Source organism: Gadus morhua, chromosome 13, assembly GCF_902167405.1.
Source record: "Gadus morhua chromosome 13, gadMor3.0, whole genome shotgun sequence".
NCBI classification, from domain to species: Eukaryota; Metazoa; Chordata; class Actinopteri; order Gadiformes; family Gadidae; genus Gadus; species Gadus morhua.
In genome coordinates this window covers 2,854,902-2,868,359 of record NC_044060.1, presented here as the reverse complement: position 1 = coordinate 2,868,359, position 13,458 = coordinate 2,854,902, and the positions used below count along the sequence as shown (strand labels likewise).

Sequence of the window (13,458 nt, the reverse complement as noted above, 5' to 3'; positions counted from 1 at the left end):
ACAACTGTTAGTTCCGACCAAGTAATTTGATTGGACAAGAAGCATTCCGTGAGTGCTGATGTAGAGTATAACAGCACTGGGACTTTTAACATGTATCACTCCGCTGTTTATGTTCTGTACCGTTAATTTATTAGCTAGCGAGTGTGTTTATGTGTTAGTTGGCAACGCTTCAGTCCTAGTCCAGTTGCGGAACTATTTGTGTTGGCGGAGCCAAATAAATCATGAAATAAACAAAAAAATGTTAACTAATTAATGGTGCTTGTAGAACTGTTGTATAAAAGCAATATCACACTCGAGGTCGTGCTGGTGTAGGGAACATCAGCACGGCTGTGATTATCTTCGGCACTCGGCCTACGGCCTCGTACGACCGAACCACAGCCGTGCTGATATTCAGTGCAACGCACTCCCTCTCGCGTGATATTGCTTATATATATATATATATATATAGATATGTTGACATTTTCATATCCATATATTATATATAATTTTTTTTTAATGGATTGCTGATCATATTTGAGGAAAATCCCTCATTATAATTTAAATTAGATTGGTTTCTCTTTAATTCTTAGACGTAGTCAGGTGTAAAGGTCGATGCCATGGGTCTCCAAGCACTACATCTTCAGCTGACCATTACTGTAAGCTGTATACTATGTGTTTGCCTAAATGTGAGGCGTTGTAATGATACTTACTCAGGATAGTTTCACTTTGAATCACCAACAAAGCAGGTGACCGCTTGGACCCGAGATAAGACCTTTTCTGTATGCTTATCTAAATGCTGTGTGCTTATTATACATTATTTATGATGTTTTCATGGTATGCAGTTTGACATTGAATGCTGATCTATTCGCATTTGTGAAGTGACACGCTTTGTTGTAAGATTACTGATGGACCATGATTCAATGTTAGATCATCTGGTTCCACATGACCCTTTCTATCTTGTAGATATCTGCTAGCCAAAGGTCTCTGCAGGGAAACCCGAACTGACTGAAGGTTGCCCCGACTCGCCGGAAAGTCAGACTCGTTGAGCCCAACTAGGGGGGCGGGGGCAATTTGAGGGGCAGGGCAGCGGCCTAACCCCCCTTCTTTCCCCTGGGGCGGGGGGAAGAAGGGGGGCATCTTTGCTCCGACGAAGAGTGTTCCGAGATGACCTCAAGAGGATTCATCCTCTCACACGCTCATATTTAATGACTTCATGTCAGGATCTGACTTTGTCTTTGTGCTCTTTAGTGTGCTCCCTCCCCCTTTCCACCAGATGTCCTTAGATCACTTCACCCCCATCACCTGTGCGTCCTTGTCACAATTGTCCCACCTGCACCTCATTCACTGATTAGAATATCCCCGTAAACGTTCACTACTTTGTTCCCTCGTATGTTTGTTGTTTTTTATCTTGTCCCTTAAGCGCAGAACACACTGGCCCGCCATCTGAAATGTTTGGGGAGACTGGGATGGGTTTGGGAAAAAATCTGTTCAATGTGTTTAGCTGTGGTCCAAGCTTCTGGAACAGCATGGGCGGTGTCGGTCCGATTCAACACGCAACGTCTGAGAGCGCGAATGTGTGGGAGAGGCGGACTAGCGCAACGATACTAGCGCCACCCGGGGCCTCTACGGATTCTGTTTCTTGCATGGAAATTTCCTTTCCTAACAAGATGACCCGGAAGTACTCGAAGGAAAGGTTGTTTGAATTCTAAAAATGCTTAGGAAAGGTGCCTCGATGCAACCTTTAAGCCGCCTTCAGCATAGGTGACTCCTCACCAACTTTTACCAAAGGAAAGGAGATATTTGTAACCCATGCAAATATCTCCATCTTAACCTGTCACACAAGCAGTACACATCCCAGACACTGCGAATACTTTGGCCATGTCCAAATTAATGTCTGTCCTTGTGATTGATTGATTGATTTATGTATTGGTTCTGCTTGCTCCCCAAGGAACCAACGACAAGCCGGGCGGCCGTCACTACGTGCTGAGATGGACGTCGCCGCAGGTCGTCAAGGAGACCTTCGCCCCGCTGAAGGAGTGGAAGTACCCCTACATGAGCTGAGCTGGGGGCGTCCCAGCCCCTCTCCCCATACCTCTCCCCGTCCTCACTCCCTCCCGCCCTCCGTCCATGGTCCCTGGTTCGATTCCCTCGCCAGCGGTAAAGAGGCTCTGAGATTTGTCACTGAAAGGCCATCAAGATAAATAGAGATGAAGACGCTTCTGGTACTCTTCTTCTTCTTCATCTTCTGTCATCAGAGTGTTCCTCCGGGCATGTCTCTCTTGTTGAGACATGCCTATTTTAAATTAAACATACTTTAGCCATAGGAAACAAAATCTAAGTTATTCAAAGGAACATGATAATTAGCCATAAAAATTATGAATAGAAACCCCAAATATGTATTTTCTTTAATCCCGATAAAACAGAAGCCATAGTGATGTTGAGCGTTTGTATGTAAACGTAAAACCTTAATGTAACATTGGCCAACTGCTCATCCGTCCAGATTACCTTGATTCGGTTTTAAAGTCGTTCGTTTGTCTCTTGTTTGGTTTGTCGCCATTGCATCCAGAAGGCTAACGATACGCTAGTTAAGCTAGCTAACACTTGCTATGTACCAACTGTAATGCTAACGATGGCCTCCCACGTAGCATATGCACTTCCTGTTGACCTCCAGAGCTAAGAGCTGGGAACTTGTTACAATTGTTGCTTCTAACTAACTGCACTGTGAATTCTTTGATCGGATCAAAAAAACTGGAAAATAATAGTTTTGTTTATTTTCCAGGAAGGAGGGGGATGGCGAGGAGTGTGTTTTTCTCAACGATACTTTTGTGCGTTTTAATCTTTGTCTATAATATAGCAAAACTGATTTTATCATCTTCAAAGTGTGCCTGTGTTTGCTACACACTATAAAATAATTTGGGCAGAATGTTTTTAATAATAGCCTATGAAATTATTAAATAATGATACGCCTCTGTCTGGTTTTAATTGAGTTTTATTTAAGGGTTTCTTTTAACATTCAACTGTCGAGAAACAAAATTAAAAATTCTTACGACCACAAACTTGCATTTTTGGTGTCACAACCCTTTAAACAACACACCACTCAGCATTCATTAGTAGTCAATTCCTTGGTGTGAATCCTGAAGGCAGTGTCTGTATATCAACTACAGGACCGTTACTTCAACTTTAAAAAAAAAAAGTCTTAAATTTGCCGTCAAATATCTAACTTATGAAGCACCAACCACACCTTAATGCAAGTTTGGACAGCACTGACCAAACAACCCATTACATTCGCTGGTGGCCATCCACTAGAGGGCGATATGGAGTCCGCTCCTGCTTTTCGATCAATTATATTGTGAGCAGCCTATAATTAATGTTGTGCAATAATATGGCTAATAAAAGGCCTAATTTAGCATGTTGAATTAATAGTAGTAATAATTAATTTAGTTTATTATCTAAAAATAGCTAATATTTGAGTAATTTGAAAAGTGGCACAGCTAAATACCATCGTCAGGATGTGAAGCACAGTCGTTTTTAACACAAGACAAACTATTTTTCTTCCTATAAAGGTATTAATTGAAAGTATCACCACTATTGTACCTGCAACAGGTTTGGCCGGCCAGTATGAAAACTTTGAAGGCATTTTTCTCAGTTTCAATGTTGGCGTAGTTACTGCACTTTGCCTTTGTAGGGCAGTATACCATCGTCAGGATGTGAAGCACAGTCGTTTTTAACACAAGACACCAAGTTTAAGCTCATTAACACATTGTGGTCAAAATTGATTCTCTCACTCTGAAAAGCTCATCAAAATGCTGTTGTGATAGGAAATATCAAGGTGATGAACTCTGGCCAAAGCAAGTGGGGGCTGCTGAACCATGTATCTGGACTCCCTATCATACACCAATGAGATGGACCTTTCTCCCATTAAACAGGGTTCTGCTCATAAACATTGCCATTCACACAACTTATCGTAAGTGTGAAAGAAATGGCCCCTATGGTGTGTGTGCCCCCCTCTCGCTGAAGGCTAGCTCTGGTGCTGAAAGAGTCTTCATTGTTGTCATAATTCTTCTCATGAAACAGAACGTGGTAAGAGTGTGGTAAACCAACGAGGAATCCTCCCCCAACCCAGTAATGTACTCTAGATATAAAATCCATCACCACCACGTTTTTGACCTTGTCGCGTAGTGAGGAAGCACGCCATGAAATCCACACTTTTATTAAGAATGCTGAACAGATATATTTAGAACAGATATGATTCGAATGATATGATTGTGTTGGTATTTCTTCAAAATGGCATTTGAAGCGGTCACATATTTATAAACTTTCTTTTCATATTTTAGAAAAGCCATCTTGCCACAAATGATTACGTAATACGTAAAGAGTAGAGCAAGAAAATAATTACGAGATCCACTTTGTGAGGATTAGGAGTGAATCAAAGTAGGCAACGCAGATTTTTGACAACCCATTGGCCTATATGTCGACTACTACATGCACACTTATACGTAAACAATCATATTTAATCAAAACATGATTGTAATAATTTATTATTTGATACAGAAGGTTGCTCAAGAGGGACATCGCTAAAACCCGTTTCGTTTGAAATACTGGGCTCTGGCAACGACATCAGCGGAGTAGTCGTTGCCTGTGGTAATACGGTCCACATCGGCATTGTCGAGGACACCTTCTCCCATGTTGTAGGCCGCGAGCGCTCCTGAGGTGAAAGATAAGGGACAGAGTTTAGGCAGAATGTAGATTAAAGGCGCTGTACGATTTGAGAGTTAATCTTTCAGTGTAATTTCATCAAAATGGCATCGCCGTCCTTCAGCTATTAGCGAGTGAAAGGCGCTGTGAGAATATCTCTTCTGGTTTACTACCCCTGTCTCTGCATGAGACTATTCCGATTTTTACACCGAAATGCAACACTTCCCATTGGCCGAGAAACATAAGGAGGGAGGGACCAGAGGGGGAGGGGCCGTCACCTTGGCAGCTAAGTAAAAAATATTCCCCTCTTCTGCTCCTCTTCCTCTTCTGTAGGAGTGGAGGGGGTGTGTGGTCAGAATAGGAACTAATAATAATTAATGAATGAGACAAACCCTTCAGTTGCTTTTCACGGCTCCAACTGGGGAACTTCTTCTGGACAACTGGAACGAAATCAACCAGGATCTTAGTGGCTTGGTCCACGTGAGCCTCACTGTCCCAGGCTCCTCCTGGTTGGTGCCATCTCTTATCAACCTGTATAGGAGGAAGCCATGTTGCATAATATCACAACCGTAGACACGTTATCAGGTCACATTTGATTATTGACCACTTATTAATTTCAAATTAAATAACATATTTGCCATTGGGCAGGCTTTGGATGGTTCTGTCCATCTAGGACTAAAGGTTTTATGCTTATTATATTCATAGAATTGTAGATGCTAGACATAAATACTGGGGCTGTTTGAGACTAGAACTGTGTGTCATGATCAGTGAAATGGACTTATCACACCACATCAGACCCTTGACATGATAATATGTGATAGCAGCCGAATACAAATGTAGCCCTCTTACCTGCATCAGTCCATAGCCATTACCATTGTCCCCCAAACCCTTGGTGCCGGAGATGGCGGCACCACCCCGGGACTCTCTGGAGGCGACGGCAGCGATGAGAGCTGGGTCAACATCATGTTTGCGCGCCACATTCCCAATGATGGTTTTATATGACTCCATACGATCCAAATCATCGCTAGCCATTTTTTCCGATGCCTGTACACCACCTTTGGGGAAGATAATATGTTTACAGTACTGTCTTGGGCAGTGCAACGTTCACGACATGATTCTCTCTTCAATAAAAAGAATGGTTTTATGTGGAACCCAGTAATTGTACGGCGGTATGTGGAACAGCGGCCACCTACCGCCTGTCAGCCCGTTTCCATATGCTATCGCGGTCTTGCTGGACGCTCCAGATGTTTCAACATTCATGATGTTTCCGTACTCTAGACACGTTCAGTTGATGACAATATTATTGACAATATTATCAACATATATATCATTCACTCGAATCATGTTGACCTCAATAGTTGTTTAGACTAATGTCTAATTGTGTGATGTCAGATTAAAAAAATAAACCTTTTTAGACAATAAAAATAATCTTCCAATAGTTTTCAGGTTGAGAGCATTTTAAAATTCTTACCCATGTTGGACATCTATCGAGAGATCCTTGCTGCAGAAGTAGAGACGTCTTGGGTGTTTCTGCTTCTTTCTCTCGTCTACGACGATTAAATACTTATTTTTTCAAATAGTTTTGGTTTCACTCTTTGTCAAAGACAGCCGTCACATGTAGAGGTCAAGATAGATAGAGAGAAAGAAAGATAAAGAAATATAGAGAGAGTATCTTCTGGACCCCCTTATCACAGACATTAACGAGATGGACCTTCCTTCCATTAAACACTGTGTTCTGCTCATAAACATTGCCATAAACTAAACTTCCCCCCTCTCGCTCTCCCCCTGATGAAGGCTAGCTCTGGTGCTGAAAGAGTCTTCATTGTTTTCATAATTCTTCTCATGAAACAGCACGTGGTAAGAGTGTGGTAAACCAGTGAGGAATCCTCCCCCAACCCAGTAATGTACTCTAGGTATAAAAGCCATCACGACCACTGGTAAAATGAATTGCAACAGATTGGATTCAAATTTAAGGAATTGGTATTTATATATATATTTACACAACTGTTAGTTCCGACCAAGTAATTTGATTGGACAAGAAGCATTCCGTGAGTGCTGATGTAGAGTATAACAGCACTGGGACTTTTAACATGTATCACTCCGCTGTTTATGTTCTGTACCGTTAATTTATTAGCTAGCGAGTGTGTTTATGTGTTAGTTGGCAACGCTTCAGTCCTAGTCCAGTTGCGGAACTATTTGTGTTGGCGGAGCCAAATAAATCATGAAATAAACAAAAAAATGTTAACTAATTAATGGTGCTTGTAGAACTGTTGTATAAAAGCAATATCACACTCGAGGTCGTGCTGGTGTAGGGAACATCAGCACGGCTGTGATTATCTTCGGCACTCGGCCTACGGCCTCGTACGACCGAACCACAGCCGTGCTGATATTCAGTGCAACGCACTCCCTCTCGCGTGATATTGCTTATATATATATATATATATATAGATATGTTGACATTTTCATATCCATATATTATATATAATTTTTTTTTAATGGATTGCTGATCATATTTGAGGAAAATCCCTCATTATAATTTAAATTAGATTGGTTTCTCTTTAATTCTTAGACGTAGTCAGGTGTAAAGGTCGATGCCATGGGTCTCCAAGCACTACATCTTCAGCTGACCATTACTGTAAGCTGTATACTATGTGTTTGCCTAAATGTGAGGCGTTGTAATGATACTTACTCAGGATAGTTTCACTTTGAATCACCAACAAAGCAGGTGACCGCTTGGACCCGAGATAAGACCTTTTCTGTATGCTTATCTAAATGCTGTGTGCTTATTATACATTATTTATGATGTTTTCATGGTATGCAGTTTGACATTGAATGCTGATCTATTCGCATTTGTGAAGTGACACGCTTTGTTGTAAGATTACTGATGGACCATGATTCAATGTTAGATCATCTGGTTCCACATGACCCTTTCTATCTTGTAGATATCTGCTAGCCAAAGGTCTCTGCAGGGAAACCCGAACTGACTGAAGGTTGCCCCGACTCGCCGGAAAGTCAGACTCGTTGAGCCCAACTAGGGGGGCGGGGGCAATTTGAGGGGCAGGGCAGCGGCCTAACCCCCCTTCTTTCCCCTGGGGCGGGGGGAAGAAGGGGGGCATCTTTGCTCCGACGAAGAGTGTTCCGAGATGACCTCAAGAGGATTCATCCTCTCACACGCTCATATTTAATGACTTCATGTCAGGATCTGACTTTGTCTTTGTGCTCTTTAGTGTGCTCCCTCCCCCTTTCCACCAGATGTCCTTAGATCACTTCACCCCCATCACCTGTGCGTCCTTGTCACAATTGTCCCACCTGCACCTCATTCACTGATTAGAATATCCCCGTAAACGTTCACTACTTTGTTCCCTCGTATGTTTGTTGTTTTTTATCTTGTCCCTTAAGCGCAGAACACACTGGCCCGCCATCTGAAATGTTTGGGGAGACTGGGATGGGTTTGGGAAAAAATCTGTTCAATGTGTTTAGCTGTGGTCCAAGCTTCTGGAACAGCATGGGCGGTGTCGGTCCGATTCAACACGCAACGTCTGAGAGCGCGAATGTGTGGGAGAGGCGGACTAGCGCAACGATACTAGCGCCACCCGGGGCCTCTACGGATTCTGTTTCTTGCATGGAAATTTCCTTTCCTAACAAGATGACCCGGAAGTACTCGAAGGAAAGGTTGTTTGAATTCTAAAAATGCTTAGGAAAGGTGCCTCGATGCAACCTTTAAGCCGCCTTCAGCATAGGTGACTCCTCACCAACTTTTACCAAAGGAAAGGAGATATTTGTAACCCATGCAAATATCTCCATCTTAACCTGTCACACAAGCAGTACACATCCCAGACACTGCGAATACTTTGGCCATGTCCAAATTAATGTCTGTCCTTGTGATTGATTGATTGATTTATGTATTGGTTCTGCTTGCTCCCCAAGGAACCAACGACAAGCCGGGCGGCCGTCACTACGTGCTGAGATGGACGTCGCCGCAGGTCGTCAAGGAGACCTTCGCCCCGCTGAAGGAGTGGAAGTACCCCTACATGAGCTGAGCTGGGGGCGTCCCAGCCCCTCTCCCCATACCTCTCCCCGTCCTCACTCCCTCCCGCCCTCCGTCCATGGTCCCTGGTTCGATTCCCTCGCCAGCGGTAAAGAGGCTCTGAGATTTGTCACTGAAAGGCCATCAAGATAAATAGAGATGAAGACGCTTCTGGTACTCTTCTTCTTCTTCATCTTCTGTCATCAGAGTGTTCCTCCGGGCATGTCTCTCTTGTTGAGACATGCCTATTTTAAATTAAACATACTTTAGCCATAGGAAACAAAATCTAAGTTATTCAAAGGAACATGATAATTAGCCATAAAAATTATGAATAGAAACCCCAAATATGTATTTTCTTTAATCCCGATAAAACAGAAGCCATAGTGATGTTGAGCGTTTGTATGTAAACGTAAAACCTTAATGTAACATTGGCCAACTGCTCATCCGTCCAGATTACCTTGATTCGGTTTTAAAGTCGTTCGTTTGTCTCTTGTTTGGTTTGTCGCCATTGCATCCAGAAGGCTAACGATACGCTAGTTAAGCTAGCTAACACTTGCTATGTACCAACTGTAATGCTAACGATGGCCTCCCACGTAGCATATGCACTTCCTGTTGACCTCCAGAGCTAAGAGCTGGGAACTTGTTACAATTGTTGCTTCTAACTAACTGCACTGTGAATTCTTTGATCGGATCAAAAAAACTGGAAAATAATAGTTTTGTTTATTTTCCAGGAAGGAGGGGGATGGCGAGGAGTGTGTTTTTCTCAACGATACTTTTGTGCGTTTTAATCTTTGTCTATAATATAGCAAAACTGATTTTATCATCTTCAAAGTGTGCCTGTGTTTGCTACACACTATAAAATAATTTGGGCAGAATGTTTTTAATAATAGCCTATGAAATTATTAAATAATGATACGCCTCTGTCTGGTTTTAATTGAGTTTTATTTAAGGGTTTCTTTTAACATTCAACTGTCGAGAAACAAAATTAAAAATTCTTACGACCACAAACTTGCATTTTTGGTGTCACAACCCTTTAAACAACACACCACTCAGCATTCATTAGTAGTCAATTCCTTGGTGTGAATCCTGAAGGCAGTGTCTGTATATCAACTACAGGACCGTTACTTCAACTTTAAAAAAAAAAAGTCTTAAATTTGCCGTCAAATATCTAACTTATGAAGCACCAACCACACCTTAATGCAAGTTTGGACAGCACTGACCAAACAACCCATTACATTCGCTGGTGGCCATCCACTAGAGGGCGATATGGAGTCCGCTCCTGCTTTTCGATCAATTATATTGTGAGCAGCCTATAATTAATGTTGTGCAATAATATGGCTAATAAAAGGCCTAATTTAGCATGTTGAATTAATAGTAGTAATAATTAATTTAGTTTATTATCTAAAAATAGCTAATATTTGAGTAATTTGAAAAGTGGCACAGCTAAATACCATCGTCAGGATGTGAAGCACAGTCGTTTTTAACACAAGACAAACTATTTTTCTTCCTATAAAGGTATTAATTGAAAGTATCACCACTATTGTACCTGCAACAGGTTTGGCCGGCCAGTATGAAAACTTTGAAGGCATTTTTCTCAGTTTCAATGTTGGCGTAGTTACTGCACTTTGCCTTTGTAGGGCAGTATACCATCGTCAGGATGTGAAGCACAGTCGTTTTTAACACAAGACACCAAGTTTAAGCTCATTAACACATTGTGGTCAAAATTGATTCTCTCACTCTGAAAAGCTCATCAAAATGCTGTTGTGATAGGAAATATCAAGGTGATGAACTCTGGCCAAAGCAAGTGGGGGCTGCTGAACCATGTATCTGGACTCCCTATCATACACCAATGAGATGGACCTTTCTCCCATTAAACAGGGTTCTGCTCATAAACATTGCCATTCACACAACTTATCGTAAGTGTGAAAGAAATGGCCCCTATGGTGTGTGTGCCCCCCTCTCGCTGAAGGCTAGCTCTGGTGCTGAAAGAGTCTTCATTGTTGTCATAATTCTTCTCATGAAACAGAACGTGGTAAGAGTGTGGTAAACCAACGAGGAATCCTCCCCCAACCCAGTAATGTACTCTAGATATAAAATCCATCACCACCACGTTTTTGACCTTGTCGCGTAGTGAGGAAGCACGCCATGAAATCCACACTTTTATTAAGAATGCTGAACAGATATATTTAGAACAGATATGATTCGAATGATATGATTGTGTTGGTATTTCTTCAAAATGGCATTTGAAGCGGTCACATATTTATAAACTTTCTTTTCATATTTTAGAAAAGCCATCTTGCCACAAATGATTACGTAATACGTAAAGAGTAGAGCAAGAAAATAATTACGAGATCCACTTTGTGAGGATTAGGAGTGAATCAAAGTAGGCAACGCAGATTTTTGACAACCCATTGGCCTATATGTCGACTACTACATGCACACTTATACGTAAACAATCATATTTAATCAAAACATGATTGTAATAATTTATTATTTGATACAGAAGGTTGCTCAAGAGGGACATCGCTAAAACCCGTTTCGTTTGAAATACTGGGCTCTGGCAACGACATCAGCGGAGTAGTCGTTGCCTGTGGTAATACGGTCCACATCGGCATTGTCGAGGACACCTTCTCCCATGTTGTAGGCCGCGAGCGCTCCTGAGGTGAAAGATAAGGGACAGAGTTTAGGCAGAATGTAGATTAAAGGCGCTGTACGATTTGAGAGTTAATCTTTCAGTGTAATTTCATCAAAATGGCATCGCCGTCCTTCAGCTATTAGCGAGTGAAAGGCGCTGTGAGAATATCTCTTCTGGTTTACTACCCCTGTCTCTGCATGAGACTATTCCGATTTTTACACCGAAATGCAACACTTCCCATTGGCCGAGAAACATAAGGAGGGAGGGACCAGAGGGGGAGGGGCCGTCACCTTGGCAGCTAAGTAAAAAATATTCCCCTCTTCTGCTCCTCTTCCTCTTCTGTAGGAGTGGAGGGGGTGTGTGGTCAGAATAGGAACTAATAATAATTAATGAATGAGACAAACCCTTCAGTTGCTTTTCACGGCTCCAACTGGGGAACTTCTTCTGGACAACTGGAACGAAATCAACCAGGATCTTAGTGGCTTGGTCCACGTGAGCCTCACTGTCCCAGGCTCCTCCTGGTTGGTGCCATCTCTTATCAACCTGTATAGGAGGAAGCCATGTTGCATAATATCACAACCGTAGACACGTTATCAGGTCACATTTGATTATTGACCACTTATTAATTTCAAATTAAATAACATATTTGCCATTGGGCAGGCTTTGGATGGTTCTGTCCATCTAGGACTAAAGGTTTTATGCTTATTATATTCATAGAATTGTAGATGCTAGACATAAATACTGGGGCTGTTTGAGACTAGAACTGTGTGTCATGATCAGTGAAATGGACTTATCACACCACATCAGACCCTTGACATGATAATATGTGATAGCAGCCGAATACAAATGTAGCCCTCTTACCTGCATCAGTCCATAGCCATTACCATTGTCCCCCAAACCCTTGGTGCCGGAGATGGCGGCACCACCCCGGGACTCTCTGGAGGCGACGGCAGCGATGAGAGCTGGGTCAACATCATGTTTGCGCGCCACATTCCCAATGATGGTTTTATATGACTCCATACGATCCAAATCATCGCTAGCCATTTTTTCCGATGCCTGTACACCACCTTTGGGGAAGATAATATGTTTACAGTACTGTCTTGGGCAGTGCAACGTTCACGACATGATTCTCTCTTCAATAAAAAGAATGGTTTTATGTGGAACCCAGTAATTGTACGGCGGTATGTGGAACAGCGGCCACCTACCGCCTGTCAGCCCGTTTCCATATGCTATCGCGGTCTTGCTGGACGCTCCAGATGTTTCAACATTCATGATGTTTCCGTACTCTAGACACGTTCAGTTGATGACAATATTATTGACAATATTATCAACATATATATCATTCACTCGAATCATGTTGACCTCAATAGTTGTTTAGACTAATGTCTAATTGTGTGATGTCAGATTAAAAAAATAAACCTTTTTAGACAATAAAAATAATCTTCCAATAGTTTTCAGGTTGAGAGCATTTTAAAATTCTTACCCATGTTGGACATCTATCGAGAGATCCTTGCTGCAGAAGTAGAGACGTCTTGGGTGTTTCTGCTTCTTTCTCTCGTCTACGACGATTAAATACTTATTTTTTCAAATAGTTTTGGTTTCACTCTTTGTCAAAGACAGCCGTCACATGTAGAGGTCAAGATAGATAGAGAGAAAGAAAGATAAAGAAATATAGAGAGAGTATCTTCTGGACCCCCTTATCACAGACATTAACGAGATGGACCTTCCTTCCATTAAACACTGTGTTCTGCTCATAAACATTGCCATAAACTAAACTTCCCCCCTCTCGCTCTCCCCCTGATGAAGGCTAGCTCTGGTGCTGAAAGAGTCTTCATTGTTTTCATAATTCTTCTCATGAAACAGCACGTGGTAAGAGTGTGGTAAACCAGTGAGGAATCCTCCCCCAACCCAGTAATGTACTCTAGGTATAAAAGCCATCACGACCACTGGTAAAATGAATTGCAACAGATTGGATTCAAATTTAAGGAATTGGTATTTATATATATATTTACACAACTGTTAGTTCCGACCAAGTAATTTGATTGGACAAGAAGCATTCCGTGAGTGCTGATGTAGAGTATAACAGCACTGGGACTTTTAACATGTATCACTCCGCTGTTTA

At 42.0% G+C, this 13,458-nt stretch overlaps 2 protein-coding genes across 2 annotated transcripts; both read right to left on the bottom strand.

Annotated features, from left to right (window-relative positions):
- Nucleotides 1–4,173: 4,173 nt before the first annotated feature.
- LOC115557862 (lysozyme g-like) lies at nucleotides 4,174–6,559 on the bottom strand. Its single transcript, XM_030375996.1, has 5 exons — nucleotides 6,146–6,559; nucleotides 5,868–5,948; nucleotides 5,524–5,729; nucleotides 5,067–5,205; nucleotides 4,174–4,684 (listed from the first exon to the last, which is right to left on the bottom strand). The coding sequence occupies exons 1-5, from the start codon at nucleotides 6,156–6,158 to the stop codon at nucleotides 4,554–4,556; spliced, it is 570 nt and encodes a 189-aa protein (XP_030231856.1). The 5' UTR covers nucleotides 6,159–6,559; the 3' UTR covers nucleotides 4,174–4,553.
- A 4,288-nt stretch (nucleotides 6,560–10,847) lies between these two features.
- LOC115556753 (lysozyme g-like) lies at nucleotides 10,848–13,233 on the bottom strand. The gene is made up of 5 exons (XM_030374033.1): nucleotides 12,820–13,233; nucleotides 12,542–12,622; nucleotides 12,198–12,403; nucleotides 11,741–11,879; nucleotides 10,848–11,358 (listed from the first exon to the last, which is right to left on the bottom strand). Exons 1-5 carry the CDS (start codon nucleotides 12,830–12,832, stop codon nucleotides 11,228–11,230), a joined length of 570 nt encoding a protein of 189 aa, XP_030229893.1. The 5' UTR covers nucleotides 12,833–13,233; the 3' UTR covers nucleotides 10,848–11,227.
- Between the last annotated feature and the right edge of the window lie 225 nt (nucleotides 13,234–13,458).

Bases quoted from the DNA above. Each gene is read 5' to 3' on its own strand.
- LOC115556753 (XM_030374033.1), bottom strand. The intron at 12,404-12,541 runs GTAGGTGGCCGC...TCTTCCCCAAAG, and splicing joins TGGAAACGGGCTGACAGGCG to GTGGTGTACAGGCATCGGAA. The intron at 11,880-12,197 runs GTAAGAGGGCTA...CCTCCTATACAG, and splicing joins ATGGCTATGGACTGATGCAG to GTTGATAAGAGATGGCACCA.
- LOC115557862 (XM_030375996.1), bottom strand. The intron at 5,730-5,867 runs GTAGGTGGCCGC...TCTTCCCCAAAG, and splicing joins TGGAAACGGGCTGACAGGCG to GTGGTGTACAGGCATCGGAA. The intron at 5,206-5,523 runs GTAAGAGGGCTA...CCTCCTATACAG, and splicing joins ATGGCTATGGACTGATGCAG to GTTGATAAGAGATGGCACCA.